Source organism: Colletes gigas, unplaced genomic scaffold, assembly GCF_013123115.1.
Source record: "Colletes gigas isolate AHSC1104 unplaced genomic scaffold, ASM1312311v1 Colletes_gigas_Sc00040, whole genome shotgun sequence".
Lineage (NCBI taxonomy): Eukaryota > Metazoa > Arthropoda > Insecta > Hymenoptera > Colletidae > Colletes > Colletes gigas.
The window spans coordinates 1570672-1591891 of record NW_025106669.1 but is presented as its reverse complement, the minus strand read 5'-3'; the positions used below and the strand labels follow the sequence as shown (position 1 = coordinate 1591891).

Here is a 21220-nt window from a genome sequence, read left to right as displayed (position 1 = left end):
TAATTTACAGGTGAAATCGATGGGATCGATAGGTTTTAGTTTAAGACTAAAAAGATAGATTATTTTATTCTCTGTTATTTAAAAGTTTCAGCGATCGAGCAGTCGCAGAAATCAGAAACATACAGAGATCCAAATACTCGTATTAATATTGATATAATTCTGGATATTCCCTGGGTACGCTTTGTATAAATAGAGGTACGAAAACATTCTTACAACGTCACACTGACGATTGTTAATTTTACCAGTAATTATTGCGTATCGTTTGCTGCATTTCTAACGTGTACATACATGACGCAATATTATGTTATCGTTGGTTTCAAATTTATCTTCGATTACATTTTCTGGGAAAGAAATTTAAGAAAATAGTCTGAGACTTGCAATCGTATGTACATTTAGACCAATCTATTCTTATTCCAGAATATCATTGGTTATACTCTAAATTTTTTAGAGAAATATTTCTGTCGGAGACTATCGAACCAAGAAAATCAAATTCAATTATATTATTTCTATCGGTGTGTGTCAAAATTGTAAAATAATTGAGACGCACTACATGTAAATTGTTGCTGCGCATCGGGAAACATTGGAGTAATATTATTATACTCGAAATATCTGATCGTGTCAGAGTTCGAAGCATAAAGTGAACAAAATAGGATTCGTACACTTGTAACGGAACGTCTTACAGGATGTAGCATGCAATTTGGACGTGTTGTACTTTGAATTAGGTAAGAAACAGTTAAAATTGTGTGGTACGGCAGTATTTATTTTTGCACAACACTTTTTCTACAAATACAATGCAAGCGAGAACAGAAAATGTATTGTTTTTGAAGGAATTTTTTCCCCGCATTGATTCTTCAAAATATTCTGTGTAAAATGTATTGAAGTGCAGTGTTTAAAAAGTCAATATTTTGTGAGATTTTTGCTTTGTTGATAAGTCGAATTTTAACTTGTCATGACGATAAACTCATTAGTGATTAATGGAATCTTGTTGATCATTAGTGTATCTGCCTTTGAAAGGTCGAACGTTGTCTCACGTTCGCATTTACAATAAATATGCGTGTCTTCTACGAAATGTACGACTTATCAAAAAAACGTGTAAAAAAATATTGATTTTGTAAACATTGTACCCTAATACCATCTTACACAAAAACGAATATACGTTTATAATAATGTTATTAAACTTTTCTGTTTACAATCTAGTTCTCTGTCGTGTGCCCCAAATGTATGACACGTCCTGTATAGGTACTCGATGTATATAATTGTAATTTTTCGTTGTTTGTAAATATACGTCTGTGGCACAACTTTCGAGTTACAATATTGACAAAATTCCGCTCTCACGGAAATAAATTATTTTAATGTTAAAGGATAGATTGTTAGAGAAAATAAAGTGGAATGATAGAGAAAATTCAGAAATATAAAGATGTCAATTCTCCACCAGGTGCATACGGTGGGTCAGTCATTTTGTCATGGTGGGACTTATCTCGAACCCAGTGACGGACACAAAAGAGGCTCAAATGGGGGGCTAACAAAAGTCCCAACAAAACTCGAGATTTCGATGATTATAAATACAAATAAAAAGATTAATATTCAGATGCATAGATGCATGATTTTATTTGTATCCAGGTATATTTTTATTTCAATAAATAATTTAAACAATTTACGTAATATTCTTGTTAGTGCGTTGTTTAACGTTTGCGTAAATAATTTGTGGTTATGAGGGAACCAAATTAAAATTTCATATTGTTAATATCTCGAAACGATCTAATTTCTCGAAATTCTAAGTTCGATTTTGATATTTAAATTGTAGGAATGGTAAAAAAATTTTCTTTTTTTTAGAAAAGGTCGAACTCAATCAAATAGTTGAAACTTAATGCGAATTTAAACTTTTTATACTTTCCCATTATATCTTTGCAAAGGTAATATCAATTAACTAATGGAAATGAGTCTAAATATGATCTTATTTGGGCTATTCAATTAAATTAGAAATTAGTATGAATAAAATCGTGTTTAGGCTCAGTTCTGCGAGGGAAAGCTTACTAATCGATCGATAATATTCGCACTGATAAAATGAGAAATAAAAAGCTTTTATCAGAGTAATATTTTCACTCCTCGCCCGATATCTTGATAAGCAATTGCATGTATTCTTTCAGCGATAAGAGAAATAATCAGAAAACTCCTCAAGTATGAACTTTTTATTTTTCTCCGTTAAACATTTTGATTAGAAGTATAAAATATCTGACTTAGAAAGAACAAATATAGAAATGTTAAAATAGTATCAAACATTAAGAATGAAAGGTACGAAAGAAGAAATATTTAGCATTCGCAATGATAAGTCGACAACAACTATCATTAAATAATCATTAAATAGGTCACGCGTTGAAAGAAGTTGTAACGCAGGTTATCAGTGCTCAAAGTTAGAGAAAATGGTTAAAATTTACTTCAACCAAATATGTTATATAGAACATCAAAATTAGTATCAATCGGTATATAACTTACAAAATGAAAAACATCATCGTCTTTAGATGCTATTTTCGAGTCATATTCAAACAGTGTTTGCCTTGAAAAAGAATTATGTACTTCTCTTATTACATCGGAATTGCTAAGAGCAAGCCCTCTATTTCTCCCTCGTTATATTTATTTATTCTTTTTTTGAATTATGGGTTTCGCTGCTTGAACCCATTGTTCTCCAAGTGGGCATGGACCTAGATCCATTGGTCCATCTTTCAATTCATCTAACTCATACAATCGACCATCAAAACATCAAAATTAGTAATATAAGTGTTAAAATAGTAATATCAAACATTAAGAATGAAAGGTACGAAAGAAGAAATATTTAGCATTCGCAATGATAAGTCGCTAACAACTATCATTAAATAATCATTAAATAAGTCACGCGTTGAAAGAAGTTGTAACGCAGGTTATCAGTGCTCAAAGTTAGAGAAAATGGTTAAAATTTACTTCAACCAAATATGTTACATAGAACATCAAAATTAGTATCAATCGGTATATAACTTACAAAATGAAAAACATCATCGTCTTTAGATGCTTTTTTCGAGTCATATTCAAACAGTGTTTGCCTTGAAAAAGAATTATGTACTTCTCTTATTACATCGGAATTGCTAAGAGCAAGCCCTCTATTTCTCCCTCGTTATATTTATTTATTCTTTTTTTGAATTATGGGTTTCGCTGCTTGAACCCATTGTTCTCCAAGTGGGCATGGACCTAGATCCATTGGTCCATCTTTCAATTCATCTAACTCATACAATCGACCATCAAAACATCAAAATTAGTAATATAAGTGTTAAAATAGTAATATCAAACATTAAGAATGAAAGGTACGAAAGAAGAAATATTTAGCATTCGCAATGATAAGTCGACAACAACTATCATTAAATAATCATTAAATAGGTCACGCGTTGAAAGAAGTTGTAACGCAGGTTATCAGTGCTCAAAGCTAGAGAAAATGGTTAAAATTTACTTCAACCAAATATGTTACATAGAACATCAAAATTAGTATCAATCGGTATATAACTTACAAAATGAAAAACATCATCGTCTTTAGATGCTATTTTCGAGTCATATTCAAACAGTGTTTGCCCTGAAAAAGAATTATGTACTTCTCTTATTACATCGGAATTGCTAAGAGCAAGCCCTCTATTTCTCCCTCGTTATATTTATTTATTCTTTTTTTGAATTATGGGTTTCGCTGCTTGAACCCATTGTTCTCCAAGTGGGCATGGACCTAGATCCATTGGTCCATCTTTCAATTCATCTAACTCATACAATCGACCATCAAAACATCAAAATTAGTAATATAAGTGTTAAAATAGTAATATCAAACATTAAGAATGAAAGGTACGAAAGAAGAAATATTTAGCATTCGCAATGATAAGTCGACAACAACTATCATTAAATAATCATTAAATAGGTCACGCGTTGAAAGAAGTTGTAACGCAGGTTATCAGTGCTCAAAGTTAGAGAAAATGGTTAAAATTTACTTCAACCAAATATGTTACATAGAACATCAAAATTAGTATCAATCGGTATATAACTTACAAAATGAAAAACATCATCGTCTTTAGATGCTATTTTCGAGTCATATTCAAACAGTGTTTGCCTTGAAAAAGAATTATGTACTTCTCTTATTACATCGGAATTGCTAAGAGCAAGCCCTCTATTTCTCCCTCGTTATATTTATTTATTCTTTTTTTGAATTATGGGTTTCGCTGCTTGAACCCATTGTTCTCCAAGTGGGCATGGACCTAGATCCATTGGTCCATCTTTCAATTCATCTAACTCATACAATCGACCATCAAAACATCAAAATTAGTAATATAAGTGTTAAAATAGTAATATCAAACATTAAGAATGAAAGGTACGAAAGAAGAAATATTTAGCATTCGCATGGATGAGTCGACAACAACTATCATTAAATAATCATCAACCCCTTGCCTTACGATCTAATTTCCAACTGTGCGTGCCAAAAGCGACACCAAGGTTTGGCCCGGTAGACTTGTCACGTCTCTGAGACGTCTTATTCATGTTTGGCCCGACAGACTTATCACGTCTCTAAGACGTCGTTGTAAGGTAACGGGTTAAATAAGTCAAACGTTGAAAGAAGTTGTAACGCAGGTTATCAGTGCTCATAGTTAGAGAAAATAGTGAAAATTTACTTCAACCAAATGTGTTATATAGAACATCAAAATTAGTAATGGCGTATCGTTGACATTTATATAAAAGTATATTTAGTATTCGCATGGATGAGTCGACAACAACTATCATTAAATAATCATCAACCCCTTGCCTTACGATCTAATTTCCAACTGTGCGTGCCAAAAGCGACACCAAGGTTTGGCCCGGTAGACTTGTCACGTCTCTGAGACGTCTTATTCATGTTTGGCCCGACAGACTTATCACGTCTCTAAGACGTCGTTGTAAGGTAACGGGTTAAATAAGTCAAACGTTGAAAGAAGTTGTAACGCAGGTTATCAGTGCTCATAGTTAGAGAAAATAGTGAAAATTTACTTCAACCAAATGTGTTATATAGAACATCAAAATTAGTAATGGCGTATCGTTGACATTTATATAAAAGTATATTTAGTATTCGCATGGATAAGTCGACAACAACTATCATTAAATAATCGTCAACCCCTTGCCTTACGATCTAATTTCCAACTGTGCGTGCCAAAAGCGACACCAAGGTTTGGCCCGGTAGACTTGTCACGTCTCTGAGACGTCTTATTCATGTTTGGCCCGACAGACTTATCACGTCTCTAAGACGTCGTTGTAAGGTAACGGGTTAAATAAGTCAAACGTTGAAAGAAGTTGTAACGCAGGTTATCAGTGCTCATAGTTAGAGAAAATAGTGAAAATTTACTTCAACCAAATGTGTTATATAGAACATCAAAATTAGTAATGGCGTATCGTTGACATTTATATAAAAGTATATTTAGTATTCGCATGGATGAGTCGACAACAACTATCATTAAATAATCATCAACCCCTTGCCTTACGATCTAATTTCCAACTGTGCGTGCCAAAAGCGACACCAAGGTTTGGCCCGGTAGACTTGTCACGTCTCTGAGACGTCTTATTCATGTTTGGCCCGACAGACTTATCACGTCTCTAAGACGTCGTTGTAAGGTAACGGGTTAAATAAGTCAAACGTTGAAAGAAGTTGTAACGCAGGTTATCAGTGCTCATAGTTAGAGAAAATAGTGAAAATTTACTTCAACCAAATGTGTTATATAGAACATCAAAATTAGTAATGGCGTATCGTTGACATTTATATAAAAGTATATTTAGTATTCGCATGGATAAGTCGACAACAACTATCATTAAATAATCATCAACCCCTTGCCTTACGATCTAATTTCCAACTGTGCGTGCCAAAAGCGACACCAAGGTTTGGCCCGGTAGACTTGTCACGTCTCTGAGACGTCTTATTCATGTTTGGCCCGACAGACTTATCACGTCTCTAAGACGTCGTTGTAAGGTAACGGGTTAAATAAGTCAAACGTTGAAAGAAGTTGTAACGCAGGTTATCAGTGCTCATAGTTAGAGAAAATAGTGAAAATTTACTTCAACCAAATATGTTATATAGAACATCAAAATTGGTAATATAAGTGTTAAAATAGTAATATCAAACATTAAGAATGAAAGGTACGAAAGAAGAAATATTTATTATTCGCATGAATGAGTCGCTAAAAACTATCATTAAATAATCATTAAATAAGTTACACGTTAAATTATAATGCATTGTAATGCAGGTTATCGTTACCTAAAATAAAAGAAAATGGTTAAAATTTACTTAAACCAAATATGTTATATAAAACATCAAAATTGATAATAGCATATTGTTAAAATTTAAATAAAAGTGTTTCAGTCTGCAATGGTAGTTGTGTTTGAAATTAAATTGAATAAGTGGCGATGATCCGGTTCATCGTGATAAAATTTTATCTGAGCTATTGGTTGTATCGATTTAAAAAGAAGCGGGAACGAGGCAGCGAGGTACGCGCGAAGTTCAACGAGAGCGCGGGAAGCGGGTGGTGGGGATAAGTAAAGCGAGTAGATTGGTCGGGCGCGTGGTGGAGCGGAGGGGCATCGACCGGTCTGGCATCGGGCTGCTATCGTACTGGCAGGTCCCCCCGTTCAGTGCCACCAATACACAAGAGCCGAGGACTCTCTATCGCCGACCATTGGTCCTCAATTTGCCGACCAATCATTGGGAAAGTGCCCACGAAAATATCCAATGTAAGTCCACAAATTATCAAACATCACCGGGGTACACGTACGGTCGCGCACGGTTGCACGGAATAACCGTGGTTTTCGTTCCGCGAACCGTTCCAAGTGCGATCTCGCCTCTCGGTGACGTTCGAAAAGCCTTTCAGCACGGCCATGTTTGCCAAGAACGGGTATTTCTCGTCGGAAATCCGCGTTGTTCGCTAACGAGCACGTAGCGTTCCGTCTACCTCGCGATCCGCTCGTCCCTCGTTTCGTATCTCCGCACGTTAACCATCCGGAGGATACGAGGTTAACCATGTCGCAAAGAACGGGATACAACATCGTTAGGAAGCGGTCTCTGCGCGACAGAAGGTGATGATTACTCGGTCTGGCCTCGATTCTCTGTCGTTCCGGCACGTGGGGCCCTCGGACCCCCAATGTGCTTAGCCACGTTGGCGATCCTTATCGACGATCGCCAGCCGCTATGGGACAAACCTCGATGAATCTAACCTTTTCATTTCTATTTATCTGCGTTCTGCCCAATAAGGACGACAGTGTTTCTACATGATTCATAATGTAGCCATTTGTGCATAGAAAGCCATTACCTTTGTTTCGTTCATAAATTTTACTTATTTCTATTCTATTAAAGAATTTATACTCGCCAACTTACTATTTAATGTTAAGTCTGAGGTTATAACGTCAATGCATATCGCAAAGTATCAATTCCTGCCATCTAGGAGAAAGTTGTTAATTACAGCGTCGATCCAGACAAATCTAATCAAAGAGAACGTCTTAGTTAACGTTACAATTAACAACTATCTCTTAGATGACCACAATTAACATTCTACATCAATCTACGTCAATATTATATCTTTTCTGTGAGTCAGAACCTTGTAAATACACCTATCGTTGCTTTACCATAACACTATGTTCTCTATTTAGAGTTAGAAAAGACTCGCGATGGATCAGTTGGGAGAGGGACAGGCAGTCGTGGTTGGGAATGCTGGGGGGACCGTCCAGGTAGTTCAAATGGGCCAAGGGGGTCAGGCGATGATGTTGCCGCAGGCTATACAAGTAGCTGCGCCTAACGGACAGATACAAGTGGTGCCGGTGTCTAGTTTAACCAGTACGGGCCAGCAGATCGTGATACAGCAACCGCAAACGCCGCAGATCATACAAACACCGGATGGGCAAACGTATATTTATCAGCCGGTTCAATTGGAGGGGCAAGTTCAACAGGCGCAACCTACAGGTAGATAGACCTTTTTTCCAGCGATGTTGTTACAAAGGTGACGTTTTAATTCTGTCGCTGTTTGTAGTAATTAATATCAATGGAAATCTTATGCAAATCGCTGGTACGACGTCGCAGACTACCACCACTGCTGCGACTACGACACCGGTGCAGCCTTTGGCTAGCCCTACGGCAGCAGCATCTCAGGCAGGAAACGTTGTCATGGTACTATTAGAACGTCTCTTTCACTTACATAGTCTGTGTACATATATTATACTGACTTGTAGTGATTACGGAGCAACAGTATTGTCAATGTTTTTACTTTGAAACGAAGAAATATATATAATTTATCGATACTTGAAACTTATATTTCTATTAAAAAATTTAATAATATGTTTCGATCTTTGACGATCAGATGGTCCCTGGAAACAGTGGGCAGACACAGTTCCAAAGGGTAGCGTTGCCAAATGCTGAAGTTTTCGAAGAAGAACCGCTGTACGTAAATGCTAAACAGTATAGGCGCATATTGAAACGTCGTCAGGCTCGTGCTAAACTAGAAGCAGAAGGAAAAATACCGAAAGAGAGACCCGTAAGTTTGTTTCGTTATTATTTAACACTAGATTGCCCAAGGAAGTAATTTTGACTGCTTTTTAATTTCAATTAGAAAAACAATTATGTATATAATGACACAATTTCTTAGAATTTTGTCACATTTTGCACAACATATAAATGCGTTTATTAATAATTGTAGTTACCTCTCCCCTCCTTCATTTCCGGTATATATATATATGTGTTATACCTATATTGCCCAAAAAAGCAGTCATTTTGACTGCTTGGGAAATTTTAAATAATCAAATCACTCTTATTATTGAATTGAGTAAATTTCTTATATGACCAGTTCGACTCTCTATTGAAATAACAGTTTTCATTTTTTTTTCGATTACCAACACATGATAACATACAAGTACATGATAAATTGTCGATTTGGGCGTACCTAACCCAGACTTAATTCAGACCTAACCCAGACCCTAGATCTGGGTTAGGTCTGGATTAGATCTGAGTTAGCTCTGGGTTAGGTCTGGATTAGATCTGAGTTAGCTCTGGGTTAGGTCTGGATTAGATATGAGTTAGCTCTGGGTTAGGTCTGGATTAGATCTGAATTAGATCTGGGTTAGGTCTGGGTTAGGTCTGGATTAGATCTGGGTTAGGTCTGGGTTAGGTCTGGATTAGATCTGAGTTAGCTCTGGGTTAGGTCTGGATTAGATCTGGGTTAGGTCTGGGTTAGGTCTGGGTTAGGTCTGAATTAAGTCTGGGTTAGGTCTGGATTAGATTTGGGTTAGGTCTGGGTTAGGTCTGGGTTAGGTCTGGGTTAGGTCTGAATTAAGTCTGGGTTAGGTCTGGATTAGATTTGGGTTAGGTCTGGGTTAGGTCTGGATTAGATCTGAGTTAGGTCTGGGTTAGGTCTGGATTAGATATGAGTTAGCTCTGGGTTAGGTCTGGATTAGATCTGAATTAGATCTGGGTTAGGTCTGGGTTAGGTCTGGATTAGATCTGAGTTAGCTCTGGGTTAGGTCTGGATTAGATCTGAATTAGATCTGGGTTACGTCTGGTTTAGGTCTGGATTAGTTAATAATCCAAATTATCTTAACCCTTTGCACTCCTATGTCGAGTGTGATTCGACATCAATTTTGATCTCAGGAGCACCTTCGTCAAGTCTCACTCGACATTCTTTCAATGTCCAAACCAAACAGATATCATACACTTGGAAATTACAAAATACAACAACAGTGTAAATAAAACACTTATTTTAACAGGTAAATTTCAAATAAAACACTTAAAAGCATTGTTCGTCAAGTCCCATTCGACATTTTTTCGAGTCCAAACCAAGTCATACACTTGGAAATTACAAAATACAACAACAGTGTAAATGAGACCTAACCCAGACCTAACTCAGATCTAATCCAGACCTAACCCAGATCTAATCCAGATCTAATCCAGACCTAACCCAGATCTAATCCAGACCTAACCCAGATCTAATCCAGACCTAACTCAGATATAATCCAGACCTAACCCAGATCTAATCCAGACCTAACCCAGACCTAACTCAGATCTAATCCAGACCTAATCCAGACCTAACCCAGACCTAATCCAGACCTAACCCAGACTTAATTCAGACCTAACCCAGACCTAACCCAAATCTAATCCAGACCTAACCCAGACCTAACTCAGACCTAACCCAGACCTAACCCAGACCTAACTCAGATCTAATCCAGACCTAACCCAGACTTAATTCAGACCTAACCCAAATCTAATCCAGACCTAACCCAGACCTAACCCAAATCTAATCCAGACCTAACCCAGACCTAACCCAGACTTAATTCAGACCTAACCCAGACCTAACCCAAATCTAATCCAGACCTAACCCAGACCTAACCCAAATCTAATCCAGACCTAACCCAGACCTAACCCAGACTTAATTCAGACCTAACCCAGACTTAATCCAGACCTAACCCAGACGTAACCCAGACCTAGGTTTGGGTTAGGTCTGGGTTAGGTCTGGAATAAGTCTGAATTAAGTCTGGGTTATGTCTGTCTTATGTCTGGGTTAGGTCTGTCTGGCAATACGTATTAAACGATTAGATCAACATCACTATCAATTATCGAAAATTATGTTCAATTTCACGTTTTATAAAACACCTAGTGCACACTATCCATCGACGTTTCTTTCTCCATTTTGATATCACATCGTCGGTAGAAAGCGCAAGAAGAAGGTTATCGATCATCGATTGAATGCATCATGATCGAGCGAAAAGAATTGATTCCAAAGGCAACCACAGGAATAAAAACACCGAAGACAGGAAGTTGTGGAACAATACTCGATTGTTTTCCTGTGTAAGAGTCGAGGCTCGAGACGAGGTCGATCGGGACCCACCTGGTCGGAATCGATATTCACCCTAATTGTTGACCCTGTAGTCTCAAGTTGTTTGTTTTATTTCTGCGCCTTAAATTCATAATATTATAACGTAATATTAAAAATTATTTTTAAACAAATTTCTTTACACATTAGTTAGTCTTTCACGATGCAGTCATTTTGACTGCTTTTGGCCAATATAGGTATATACTAAGTTTCAGTCTTTCTAGTGTTAATCAACATTTGAATTTCTGGAATTAACCTTAAAACAAGCCGCAATGTTGTTCCGTTAAATAAATTCCTTGGTTCGCTCTGAAATAAAGGACCCCGCACAGATCTTATGGAAAATGGCCCGGTTAAATTTGCTGAACCTTTCATATAATGTACAATGAAAAAGGGAACAATTTTTTACCTTTTTGGCGTTTTTTTTTATTGACTCCTGAAGGCTAGTATTTAAATTAATCTTCTGTCGCAGAAATACCTGCACGAATCCCGTCATCGGCATGCAATGAACAGAATTCGTGGCGAAGGCGGTCGTTTCCATTCCGGCCAGGTAAAGAAGCGAAAGTAAGTTGCTATATATGTCACATAGCTCTGATTGTTTTCGCTAGAACGCAAGCACAGTGTCTCATTCATATTTTACGCATATAAGAGTGTAATGGTTCCAGTAGAACGAATGAAAACTCCATGATTACCCAGCACATCGCGTCATCGACCAGCACCAACACCGTTCGTACTATAGCGATCGCGGCAGCGAACGTGGGTGTACAGTACCACGACACAGACAACATGGCCTCCACGATCGTCATCGAGGTAAGTGAAAATGTTTGATATCGGAAAATACGTAGCTCTTAACGCTTTACCGGCCGGTAGCGGTCGATTAATCGGCCATCAGTCGGTAACCGTTGGTCGGTAAAACAGTTGATTAATACGCTATCGGTCGGTAGGTGTTGGCCGGTAATACAGTCGATTAATATCGGTCGGTAATGTGTTAAGATTAAGTGTTTTTTAATAACTCTTACAGAAACCAGGTATACCACTTCAGGATATGATCTCTGAGGATGATATTGTTACCTCGAACAATCGTTTAATGTAGATAGATAAATTGGACGGAGTGTTGTAATAAGTGAAAAAGGGAAAATGTGTCTGTGACGAAATCCTGCTTTACGTAATCATTCGAAAGACATTTTGTAAATAATATCTTGATAGGAGGTTCAGTGCAGGTAGAATTTTTATGGACAAGAAGCCGCGAAGAGTTATCAAGGTTGTATATAATACGTTTGTAAAAGTTGTTTAAGTCGTATATTTTTTTAATTTCTCTTTGCGTGTAGCCTAACACCATACTTGATAATATTATTGCGTAGCGTCATTGTCGCGATACAACGGAAAAAATTGAATTGAAATTTGTAAAACGGTATATCGCAATTTAATTATATATAATTAACATAGATATGTTCTGTACATAGGAAGGCTTGGCAGTGTAACATATCGGATGTAAGATTTTTAATATTTATAAAATTTCATACGACGTACGTATCGCTACATTGGATCGAGAGACTGAAAACTATAATTTATTTGTTACGTGCTGGGTACCATTTGTAGAATAGATTTTATAAACGAATTAATCTTAACCTTCCATTGTAACGATGAACTATGATGCTGAGTGTGCGCGTCCGCCGATAAGACTTTTTGTACAATTTTGAGTGCTAGTACAATTAATTTAGTCTAATGGAAAGCTTTATGGAAGATAGATTATTGTTAAGGATATATTGTAAGGAAGTTGCTTATTTTATGCAGTGGCTTATTGTAAATAACGTATCTAATCTCGAGGTGTTGATATTTTGGTCGATCGGTGTGTAACGTTTATTACTTTTAACACTTTACCGACCGGTAACCGTCGGTCGGTAAAGAAGTTTATTAATACGCCATCGGTCGGTAAAACAGCCGATTGATAGGCTATCGGCCGGTAATGTGTTGAGTAGCTATCGAAATCTCTCAAAATTTATAAGTGAATCTTCTTTTATGTAAAATATAGCAGATGTTCACAGATTTTTGAAGTTTCATTTTGAAATTTATAAAAACAATACATGTTGCACGTTTCTAAAATTAGAAAAAGGTTAGATTCTTGTGAAATCGAAAACTTGTGAACATTTCGATGTATTCCACGCAATCGAATATAGTACCTTTCACAAATGGTCGGGCAAAGAAAGAAGACGTTTATTTGGTCAAAGCCGGGCTTGTAAATAATTGTAAAATTATAAATGTAAGATTCGAAATATATTGCAGTGTCCCCCAGTGTGGACGCGAAGAATTGTAAGATAATAGTTAAGTCTGGTGAGAATAGGAAATAATATATTTGTAACGGAACTAAGTATGCGTAAGCAGAACAACAATCCTTTGTTCCTTTCGCCTACAATTTAATACTCATTTTCCATTAAATCTTTCTGAAAATGGGTGCGTTGGGGATTTTTCTTTTTAGAATTTCTTATCGTCGTATTCACTTCGAAGGTGAATCAAAATATGTTGGACGGATGGGCAATTTTCTTTTCTGTTAAAACTTTGGAGCGTTCGGACAGTGGGCCTGGCGTATATATTTGGTTCGATTGGTAACGGTGCTCCCAACAGACACTCTTCTATTATTTTATTACCCGTAGCATCAATTGTGGCATCGTACTCTGTGTCACCGGTTCTGAAAGAGCGAACGATTCTCAAATGCATTAATTTATGAATGATTAGAACCAGACTGCGGAAATGCATTTGTGGGTAATTTTAATCGTCAAGAAACTACAGAACGCATTTAATATGCAAAAACATGAGAAATACTTAAAGTAAGAATACGAATTATTATTTTTAGGCTCTGCGAAGCTTTTGTTTCATTAATTCTATTAATTTTGTATAAAGATCCGCAGTCTAATTGTAACAAACGTTGCGAAAGCTACGTGGTAAAGATGTTTCTATAAAAATTCCTGTAGAAAACAAAACATTCTATAAAAGTGAAAGGAATAGTATTATTATCAAACGTTATTTACAATACACTGCTCAAAATAATTCGAAGATCGCATAGTTTTGTTATTAAATGAATATCATGAAAGTTTCAACATGCCCGATACGAGTGAAACGTTTAGCAAGAATGAATTAATTAAAGTAATCGACAGATCAATTTTCTGGACAATTCAGGAGAACGAATCAATGAAATGCTAATTTTCAATGGTTGTCCAACTCGTTTGGCAATAAAATTATTTCTATAGATAAATGATCTTCTAATTATCTTGGATAAAGTGTAAAATATATGATTCGTTCTCCTGAATTATCCATAAAAAGTGATCCGATTATTTCAAGTAATGTACTTTCAATAAATTTTCCATCGCTTATTATAAAATGTAATTTTATGCTTTTCTCAATATGTAATCGATATCGAACAAAATAATTTGTTTTTTTTTTTTACCTTACACGAAGAATTTCTCTTTCTTTGTGATTTGGTTTTAAATTGTCCGCTGGTTTCCCGCCTTTCGGGACACGTAACAGATTTTCGGTTGCAATTTTCCACGGATTTCTGTACGATTTCCGTTGGATCGTTTCCGATATGATCCAGTCTTCCGGCAAACGGATGTCTTCACTTCCATGTATCTTTGTACGAGGCGAATAATCGCCTAATTTTTATAAATCATATTTGGAATATTTGAACAGAATAAATCGCAATTGCTCGTCAGTATTAAGTAAAAGTAATTAAATAGTTAAGAAATAGCTTAAAGAAGTAATTTCAAGTAATTTGATAACCGGAAACCCGGAAACTGGACATTTTTTTTCCCCAATTTTTAGGATTCTGATTTATTGATAAAATATTGTTGGAATTAGGTTAGGAATTATTTATTAAAAGAGATTAGAAAACCTTTGGAATAATCGGAATGATAGACAGTTTGCGTGGTCTCGTTTTCCTCGTCTTCGATCAAGTTTTCGTCCGGCACGACTTCCGGCAGCCATTTTGTTAAACGCGGGAACTCGTCGCGGATCTAAACGTTAAATACGTTTTAAATGTATCAATTGTTCGTGGAAAAATGGCGCAATGTGTCGATATTGTAACAGAATATTGTGTTTTAAGTTCGTGGTTAACTTATGTTGAAGATGTTTCGAATCGACGAGTAAGTTGGACAAATTTTCACATACGTTAATAGGTTATGAAACAGATTTATATCGTAGCAGATAATTTTTACTGTGCGATGCACGTACATGCTATGTATATCGTAAACTGTCATTTCTAACCTTATTTTCTAACCTTATTTAAAAATTCTTGGGGATCCTCGCTCTGTTTGTTCAAGGGCAGCGACAAATTCTTTCGACGGGTATTCAAACATTTCCTGTAAGGGCCGTTTAAGATATTCAGGGGTGGATGATACGCGGATCGTGGCCTGTATTCATTTCGCTTTTCACTTGCCCTTCCCAAGAAATCTTTACCGTAAATCGTTACAAAATCGCGAGTCTCGTCTTCTATTTCCATAAACATCTTCGGTTTCCCGCCTTAAAATACGTGCATCGCGAAAGTTTCTGTTGGAAAATTAGTCGATCGGGGTTGTACGTAAAGATCGATACAAATTCTGAAGTTAGCTGTTTTAAACTTAAGACTATTTCATAAGAATTTCATTGTATATCATTTCGAGATATTGCTATAATCAATTTAGAATATCCTACTTAAAAATTGAGGTCTCTGTCAGTAATTCGGCCAAAATACATTTTGAGGTTAGTCGGTAGTAGTCTCTAAAATATTCTTCGTAAATTAATGCATTTTATAAATGAAAATAGAGATATTGTTAATAGCGTTATCTCTTTTCTTAAATTAAAGATATTGAAGGTTAACAAATAACAACCAATTTCCAATATTCAAAAGTTACTTTTCCCAACCTTCGTTCGTTTAAATGAATAAAAAAATATAATTGAATATTAAATACTGCAGGGTTTTTTTCATAATTTATTGTAAGTTTGGTTTGTACATTCTGTGGAATTACAAGTTGTTAAATCACAGACGAGGTATACGAGATCTTTCAATCATTGTATTTTTTCGGTCCATTTTTAGGGGATCTCGAAACCATATTATCATTTTCGTGTCACTCGCGACGTTAGCAACAGGTTACAGAAATGACCACAAGAGGGCGCGAGACAGAGAATGAAATTACTGTCTCATTAACACTTTACCGACCGGTAGCCTATTAATCGACTTTTTACCGACCGATAGCCGGTAAATCAGTTTTTTACCGACCGGGTAGCTTATTAATCGGTTCCCACGAAAATAAAAAATATCACTAGATTGAATTACCCTGTAATTACAGAAAGAGAACAATATAGTAACCACTGTCGCAAAGTTTCATTTAACATTCTTATAAGTACAAGAAAAAGTAGATATATAATCTAGGGTCAATCGGTACCGGTCGGTAAAGTGTTAACCCAGACCTAACCCAGACCAATTCATCGCTGATAACGGGGGTTAGGTCTGGGTTAGGTCTGGGTTAGATCTGGGTTAGGTCTGGGTTAGGTCTGGGTAGTCTGGGTTAGGTCTGGGTTAGGTCTGGGTTAGGTCTGGGTTAGGACTGGGTTAGGACTGGGTTAGGTCTGGGTTAGGTCTCCACGCACCCGTTTGGTTGTCCAGGCGGCAGGGGAGGTGAACCCCTACGTGGCGCGTCCCCAGGTGGCGGATAGGGGCAGCCGCTGGGATGGGATGCGGGGATGAGGTCATCAACCGAAGAAGGCTGGTGTCTGCATCCTCGCATAGCATCCCGGAGGTCGGAGCGAAAGCTCCCGCGGACCAAACACCGGTATGAGTGTGTTGCTCGTGTGAATGTGTGTGTAAGTGGACTGGGGCATGGGGTATTTGCCGCGGGTTAAACCTAAGGCCGCAGGTTGGCCAGTTGGCTGCGGGTGTGTCCTGCGGCCAACATGGCCCCGCGGCCGGCGGCTAAGTCCCATGTCACGGAGCCGCGGGCGCTGGTGACCAGGCGCCTGCGGTTGAGTGGAAATGCGGTGGGAGGAGTGCCTCTCACCGGGTAGGGCCTGAAAAGGCACGGCGCGGCGGGGGACTCTGTGATGTCTCACTAGAGTTCCCGGTCCCTCGCCAAGCGCCTGAGGATGGTCACCGTGGGGTTTTAGCCGGTAAGAGTCCGGCACTACCCGCCGGCCCGCCGATCGGGTGGGCCCGCGGGTGTCCATGAGGATTTCCCCACGTACAGGTCTGGATTAGGTCTGGGTTAGGTCTGGGTTAGGTCTGGGTTAGGTCTGGGTTAGGTCTGGGTTAGGTCTGGGTTAAGTCTGAATTAAGTCTGGGTTAGGTCTGGGTTAGGTCTGAATTAAGTCTGGGTTAGGTCCGGGTTAGGTCTGGATTAGGTCTGAGTTAGGTCTGGGTTAGGTCTGGAATAAGTCTGAATTAAGTCTGGGTTAGGTCTGGGTTAGGTCTGGGTTAGGTCTGGGTTAGGTCTGGATTAGGTCTAGATTAGGTCTGGGTTAGGTCTGGGTTAGGTCTGGATTAGGTCTGGGTTAGGTCTGGGTTAGGTCTGGATCATATCTGGGTTAGGTCTGGATCATATCTGGGTTAGGTTTGGGTTAGGTCTGGGTTAGGTCTGGATTAGGTCTGGGTTAGGTCTTAATTTACCCTTAAATAGATTTAACCCAGACCTAACCCAGACCTAACCCAGACCTAATCCAGACCTAACCCAGACCTAACCCAGACATAATCCAGACCTAACCCAGACCTAACCCAGACCTAATCCAGACCTAACCCAGACCTAACCCAGACTTAATCCAGACCTAACCCAGACCTCACCCAGACTTAATTCAGACCTTACCCAGACCTAACCCAGTCTTAATTCTGACTTATTCCAGACCTAACCCAGACTTAATTCAGACCTAACCCAGACCTAACCCAGACCTAACCCAGACTTAATTCAGACTTATTCCAGACCTAACCCAGACCTAATCCAGACCTAACCCAGACCTAACCCAGACCTAACCCAGACTTAATTCAGACCTAACCCAGACCTAACCCAGACATAATCCAGACCTAACCCAGACCTAACCCAGACATAATCCAGACCTAACCCAGACCTAACCCAGACATAATCCAGACCTAACCCAGACCTAACCCAGACATAATCCAGACCTAACCTAGACCTAACCCAGACATAACCCAGACCTAATCCAGACATAATCCAGACCTAACCCAGACATAATCCAGACCTAACCCAGACTTAACCCAGACCATGATTATACATACATACATACTATATCATTTAATAATTAAATGATATTAATGTTGACCTCGGTTCTCCATAGAAATTCAAAGAAACCTTCAGCCACCTCGAATTTGTCCATACTTTCATTCCTATTGTTTGCAATAATAATTAACATCAAGCAATAGTTACCACATTACCGACCGATAGCCTATTAATCGACTGTTTTACCGGCCAACAGTTACCGACCGATAGCGTATTAATCAACTTCTTTACCGACCGATAGCCGATTAATCAACCGCTACCGGTCGGTAAAGTGTTAAAACAATGCTCGATAGCATGTGTTGTGTAAATAATTGTTTTTAATACCATTTTCCGTAGGATATTCATTTTTCTTTGGTTCCTTCTATCTTCTTTAGTCATTCGAGATTGTAAAATTGCGAAAGGGAGATCGATGGAACTTGGATTCCCATCTCCCTTTGGGTCTCCATTCGCAGCAACCTCCACGTGGGTGAGACCTGGGTAATATTATTTAGCGTTTAATTAATAATCGTATCACTCTTACCTGGGTGATGCAATCATTAATTAAAAACTAAATGATATTAGCTAATTGGCTGCGATCTTGCATAGGTCATCGTAAATATAGTTTCTTTGCTAGGTTAGTTTTGATTCTCATTGATTCATCAGAGATTCTAGAATATTATCAGAGACGAGGTATACGAGTAGATCTTCCACTCATTATTGTATTTTTTCGATCCATTTTTATGGGATCTCGAAATCCCATTACCATTTTCGTGTCACTCGCGACGTTACCGACAGGTTACACAAATGCCCACAAGAGGGCGTGAGACAGAATGAAATTACTGTCTCATGAATATGATTATACATACATACATACTATATCATTTAATAATTAAATGAATCAACACTAGATTTACGGGCATTGATCGCACATATATTTATTGATACCTTTCATGTTGACGATCACCTTAAAATACGATTTTTCTTTTAATTGGAATATGTATTCATGCCATTGCATCAATCAAATTCAACATAAGTTGTTCAAAAATAATATTTACGGGTTCTGCAATTTTAAATATGGATCCAGACATCCGTCAAATTGACGGTTCCCGTAAATCTAGTGTTAATGTTGACCTTGGTTCTCTATATTATCATTTTCGTGTAATTCGCGACGTTACCGACAGATTCAAAAATGAATTTTAATCTTAATCTTAATCCCTTCTATAATCAATTCAAATGTATTTACGCAACACTACAGCTGTTTGCCCATCAATCTAAGCTAATTCGATGAATAGTTTCTCAATTGACCGCCATCCATCAGAAGAGGGCGCTCAAATCACCTCCGAATTTTCATGTCGGTATGGCAGTCAGATTGGTCCACGAAAGTCCATATATCTCGTCTGTGGTTAGATTGTGTATCGATATATGGTAGATGTTGCATAGTTACCACGTTACCAACAGATTCAAAAATGAATTTTAATTTTAATCCCTTCTATAATCAATTCAAATGTATTTAATAGAATAATTCAATGAATAGTTTCTCAACTGACCGCCATCCATCAGAAGAGGGCGCTCAAATCAGGTCGGTATGGCAGTCAGTTGGGTCACGAAAGTCCATAAGATGAAAGATTCTACTCATATACGTCGTATACCTCGTCTGTGGTCTGTAGTTAGATTGTGTATCGATATATGGTATAAATTCTCCAATTGCAGTTACATTTCCAACAACTTGCCTGTCCCCATTGATTACAGGTATTTTTTCCCCCGTACAAGTGAGAATTGTACACTCTACAGAAGTGCATTAAGTTTGATACAAATGAGATATGTATAAAACAGATGTTGCACACAATGCTTTTACCATTCTCGTGTCATTTACGACGTTACCGACCCAGCAAAGAATCAGATCGTAGCGCCAGCGGTCGGCAGGAATTATAATTAAATATAACGAATCATTTCGAACATGACTACAATTGGAATCGCGTATAATTTAAATAGCGATTACATTTTTCAATTAACAATAGTTTTGCATTTATAAAAAAACAATTCCCCAATTTCCTAAACGATTAATTTCTTTGTGAAATATTCTCTCACGAATAGACGAATTATTTCTCTGTTAATTATAAAAAAATACACGTTAATGACATCGAAGGCAAAACAAAATGGCGACGATGTTGATAAATCGGGAAAAAACACGAATCATAATGATTCTTTTTCTGTAGGATCGAAAGAAACCTCGAAATAATTAACGTCACGGGGAAAATTTCGCGAAAATGATGGAAAAATTAAGGAAAAAAAGGATCTGTTCGGGACCAAATGATTCTCCAATTTCTCGTGGCTGATTATGGACGCGATATAATAAGAGGGGTTGAGACATGGCACCCTTGTGTACTATAAACGCCAATTAGAGCACGACATCGAATTTCCCTGCGATAGGTGCGTCCTTATTGGCCCGCCTCGCTTTCTGTTTCTAACCTCTCTGTTACACTTTTCCTCCTGTTTCTAAACCAGTTAACTGTGATTGACGAGTATATTCGTCATGGAGAAATGGCACGATTTTGTGTATTGACGAGTATACTCGTCATGCATATAAAGTAGCGACCATTTGTTATTTAAATTGTAATTTTTTAGAAAAATCAAAATATATTCTGAAATTTCAAAATATTTAGAATATTTTTTAGGCCAAGCATTAGTAATAAAAGTGTAAATTTTATAAAATAAACGCATCTTTTTGATCCAATATCTTAACAGCAACACTTGATCTGCGATTCACGAGTATACCTCGTCATCGCTCGATTTTGGCGACACATACAGGATGTTCGGCCACCTATAGCAAAAATTTTAATGAGCGTTAGTAGAGGCCAAAATAAGACGAAAATCATGAATACCAATTTGTTGATGGAAGCTTCGTTAAAAAGTTATTAACGTTTAAAGTGCCGCACCTTGCTGAATTTTTTTTCTCGAAAATGCGCAAGATTTCGGGGGTACGTCTATTCACCAAAAATGTCTGTAATCGAACCCTACAACCGGAAATAATTTTTCCACAACGATTTGCAATTTTTTAATTTTCTCGAATAATCTCACACCTTCTCTATTTTTTTTCTCGAAAGTGGGCAGGATTTCGTGGGC

The 21220-nt window shown here is 37.6% G+C and overlaps 1 protein-coding gene across 4 annotated transcripts; it reads left to right on the top strand.

The window, feature by feature from the left end:
• Positions 1 to 6658: 6658 nt before the first annotated feature.
• On the top strand, positions 6659 to 14046 carry LOC122402838 (nuclear transcription factor Y subunit alpha). 4 transcript variants are annotated; one of them, XM_043405964.1, is made up of 7 exons: positions 6659 to 6750; positions 7663 to 7972; positions 8040 to 8176; positions 8367 to 8540; positions 11338 to 11429; positions 11531 to 11675; positions 11887 to 14046. In XM_043405964.1, the coding sequence occupies exons 2-7, from the start codon at positions 7681 to 7683 to the stop codon at positions 11956 to 11958; spliced, it is 912 nt and encodes a 303-aa protein (XP_043261899.1). In that variant the 5' UTR covers positions 6659 to 6750; positions 7663 to 7680; the 3' UTR covers positions 11959 to 14046. The 4 variants fall into 4 exon arrangements, with proteins under 4 accessions (XP_043261899.1, XP_043261900.1, XP_043261901.1 ...); XM_043405965.1 differs by lacking the exon at positions 6659 to 6750 and adding an exon at positions 6787 to 7092 and having other exon boundaries at positions 8040 to 8158; XM_043405966.1 differs by lacking the exon at positions 6659 to 6750 and adding an exon at positions 6787 to 7092 and having other exon boundaries at positions 12072 to 14046.
• The last annotated feature ends 7174 nt before the right edge of the window (positions 14047 to 21220 follow it).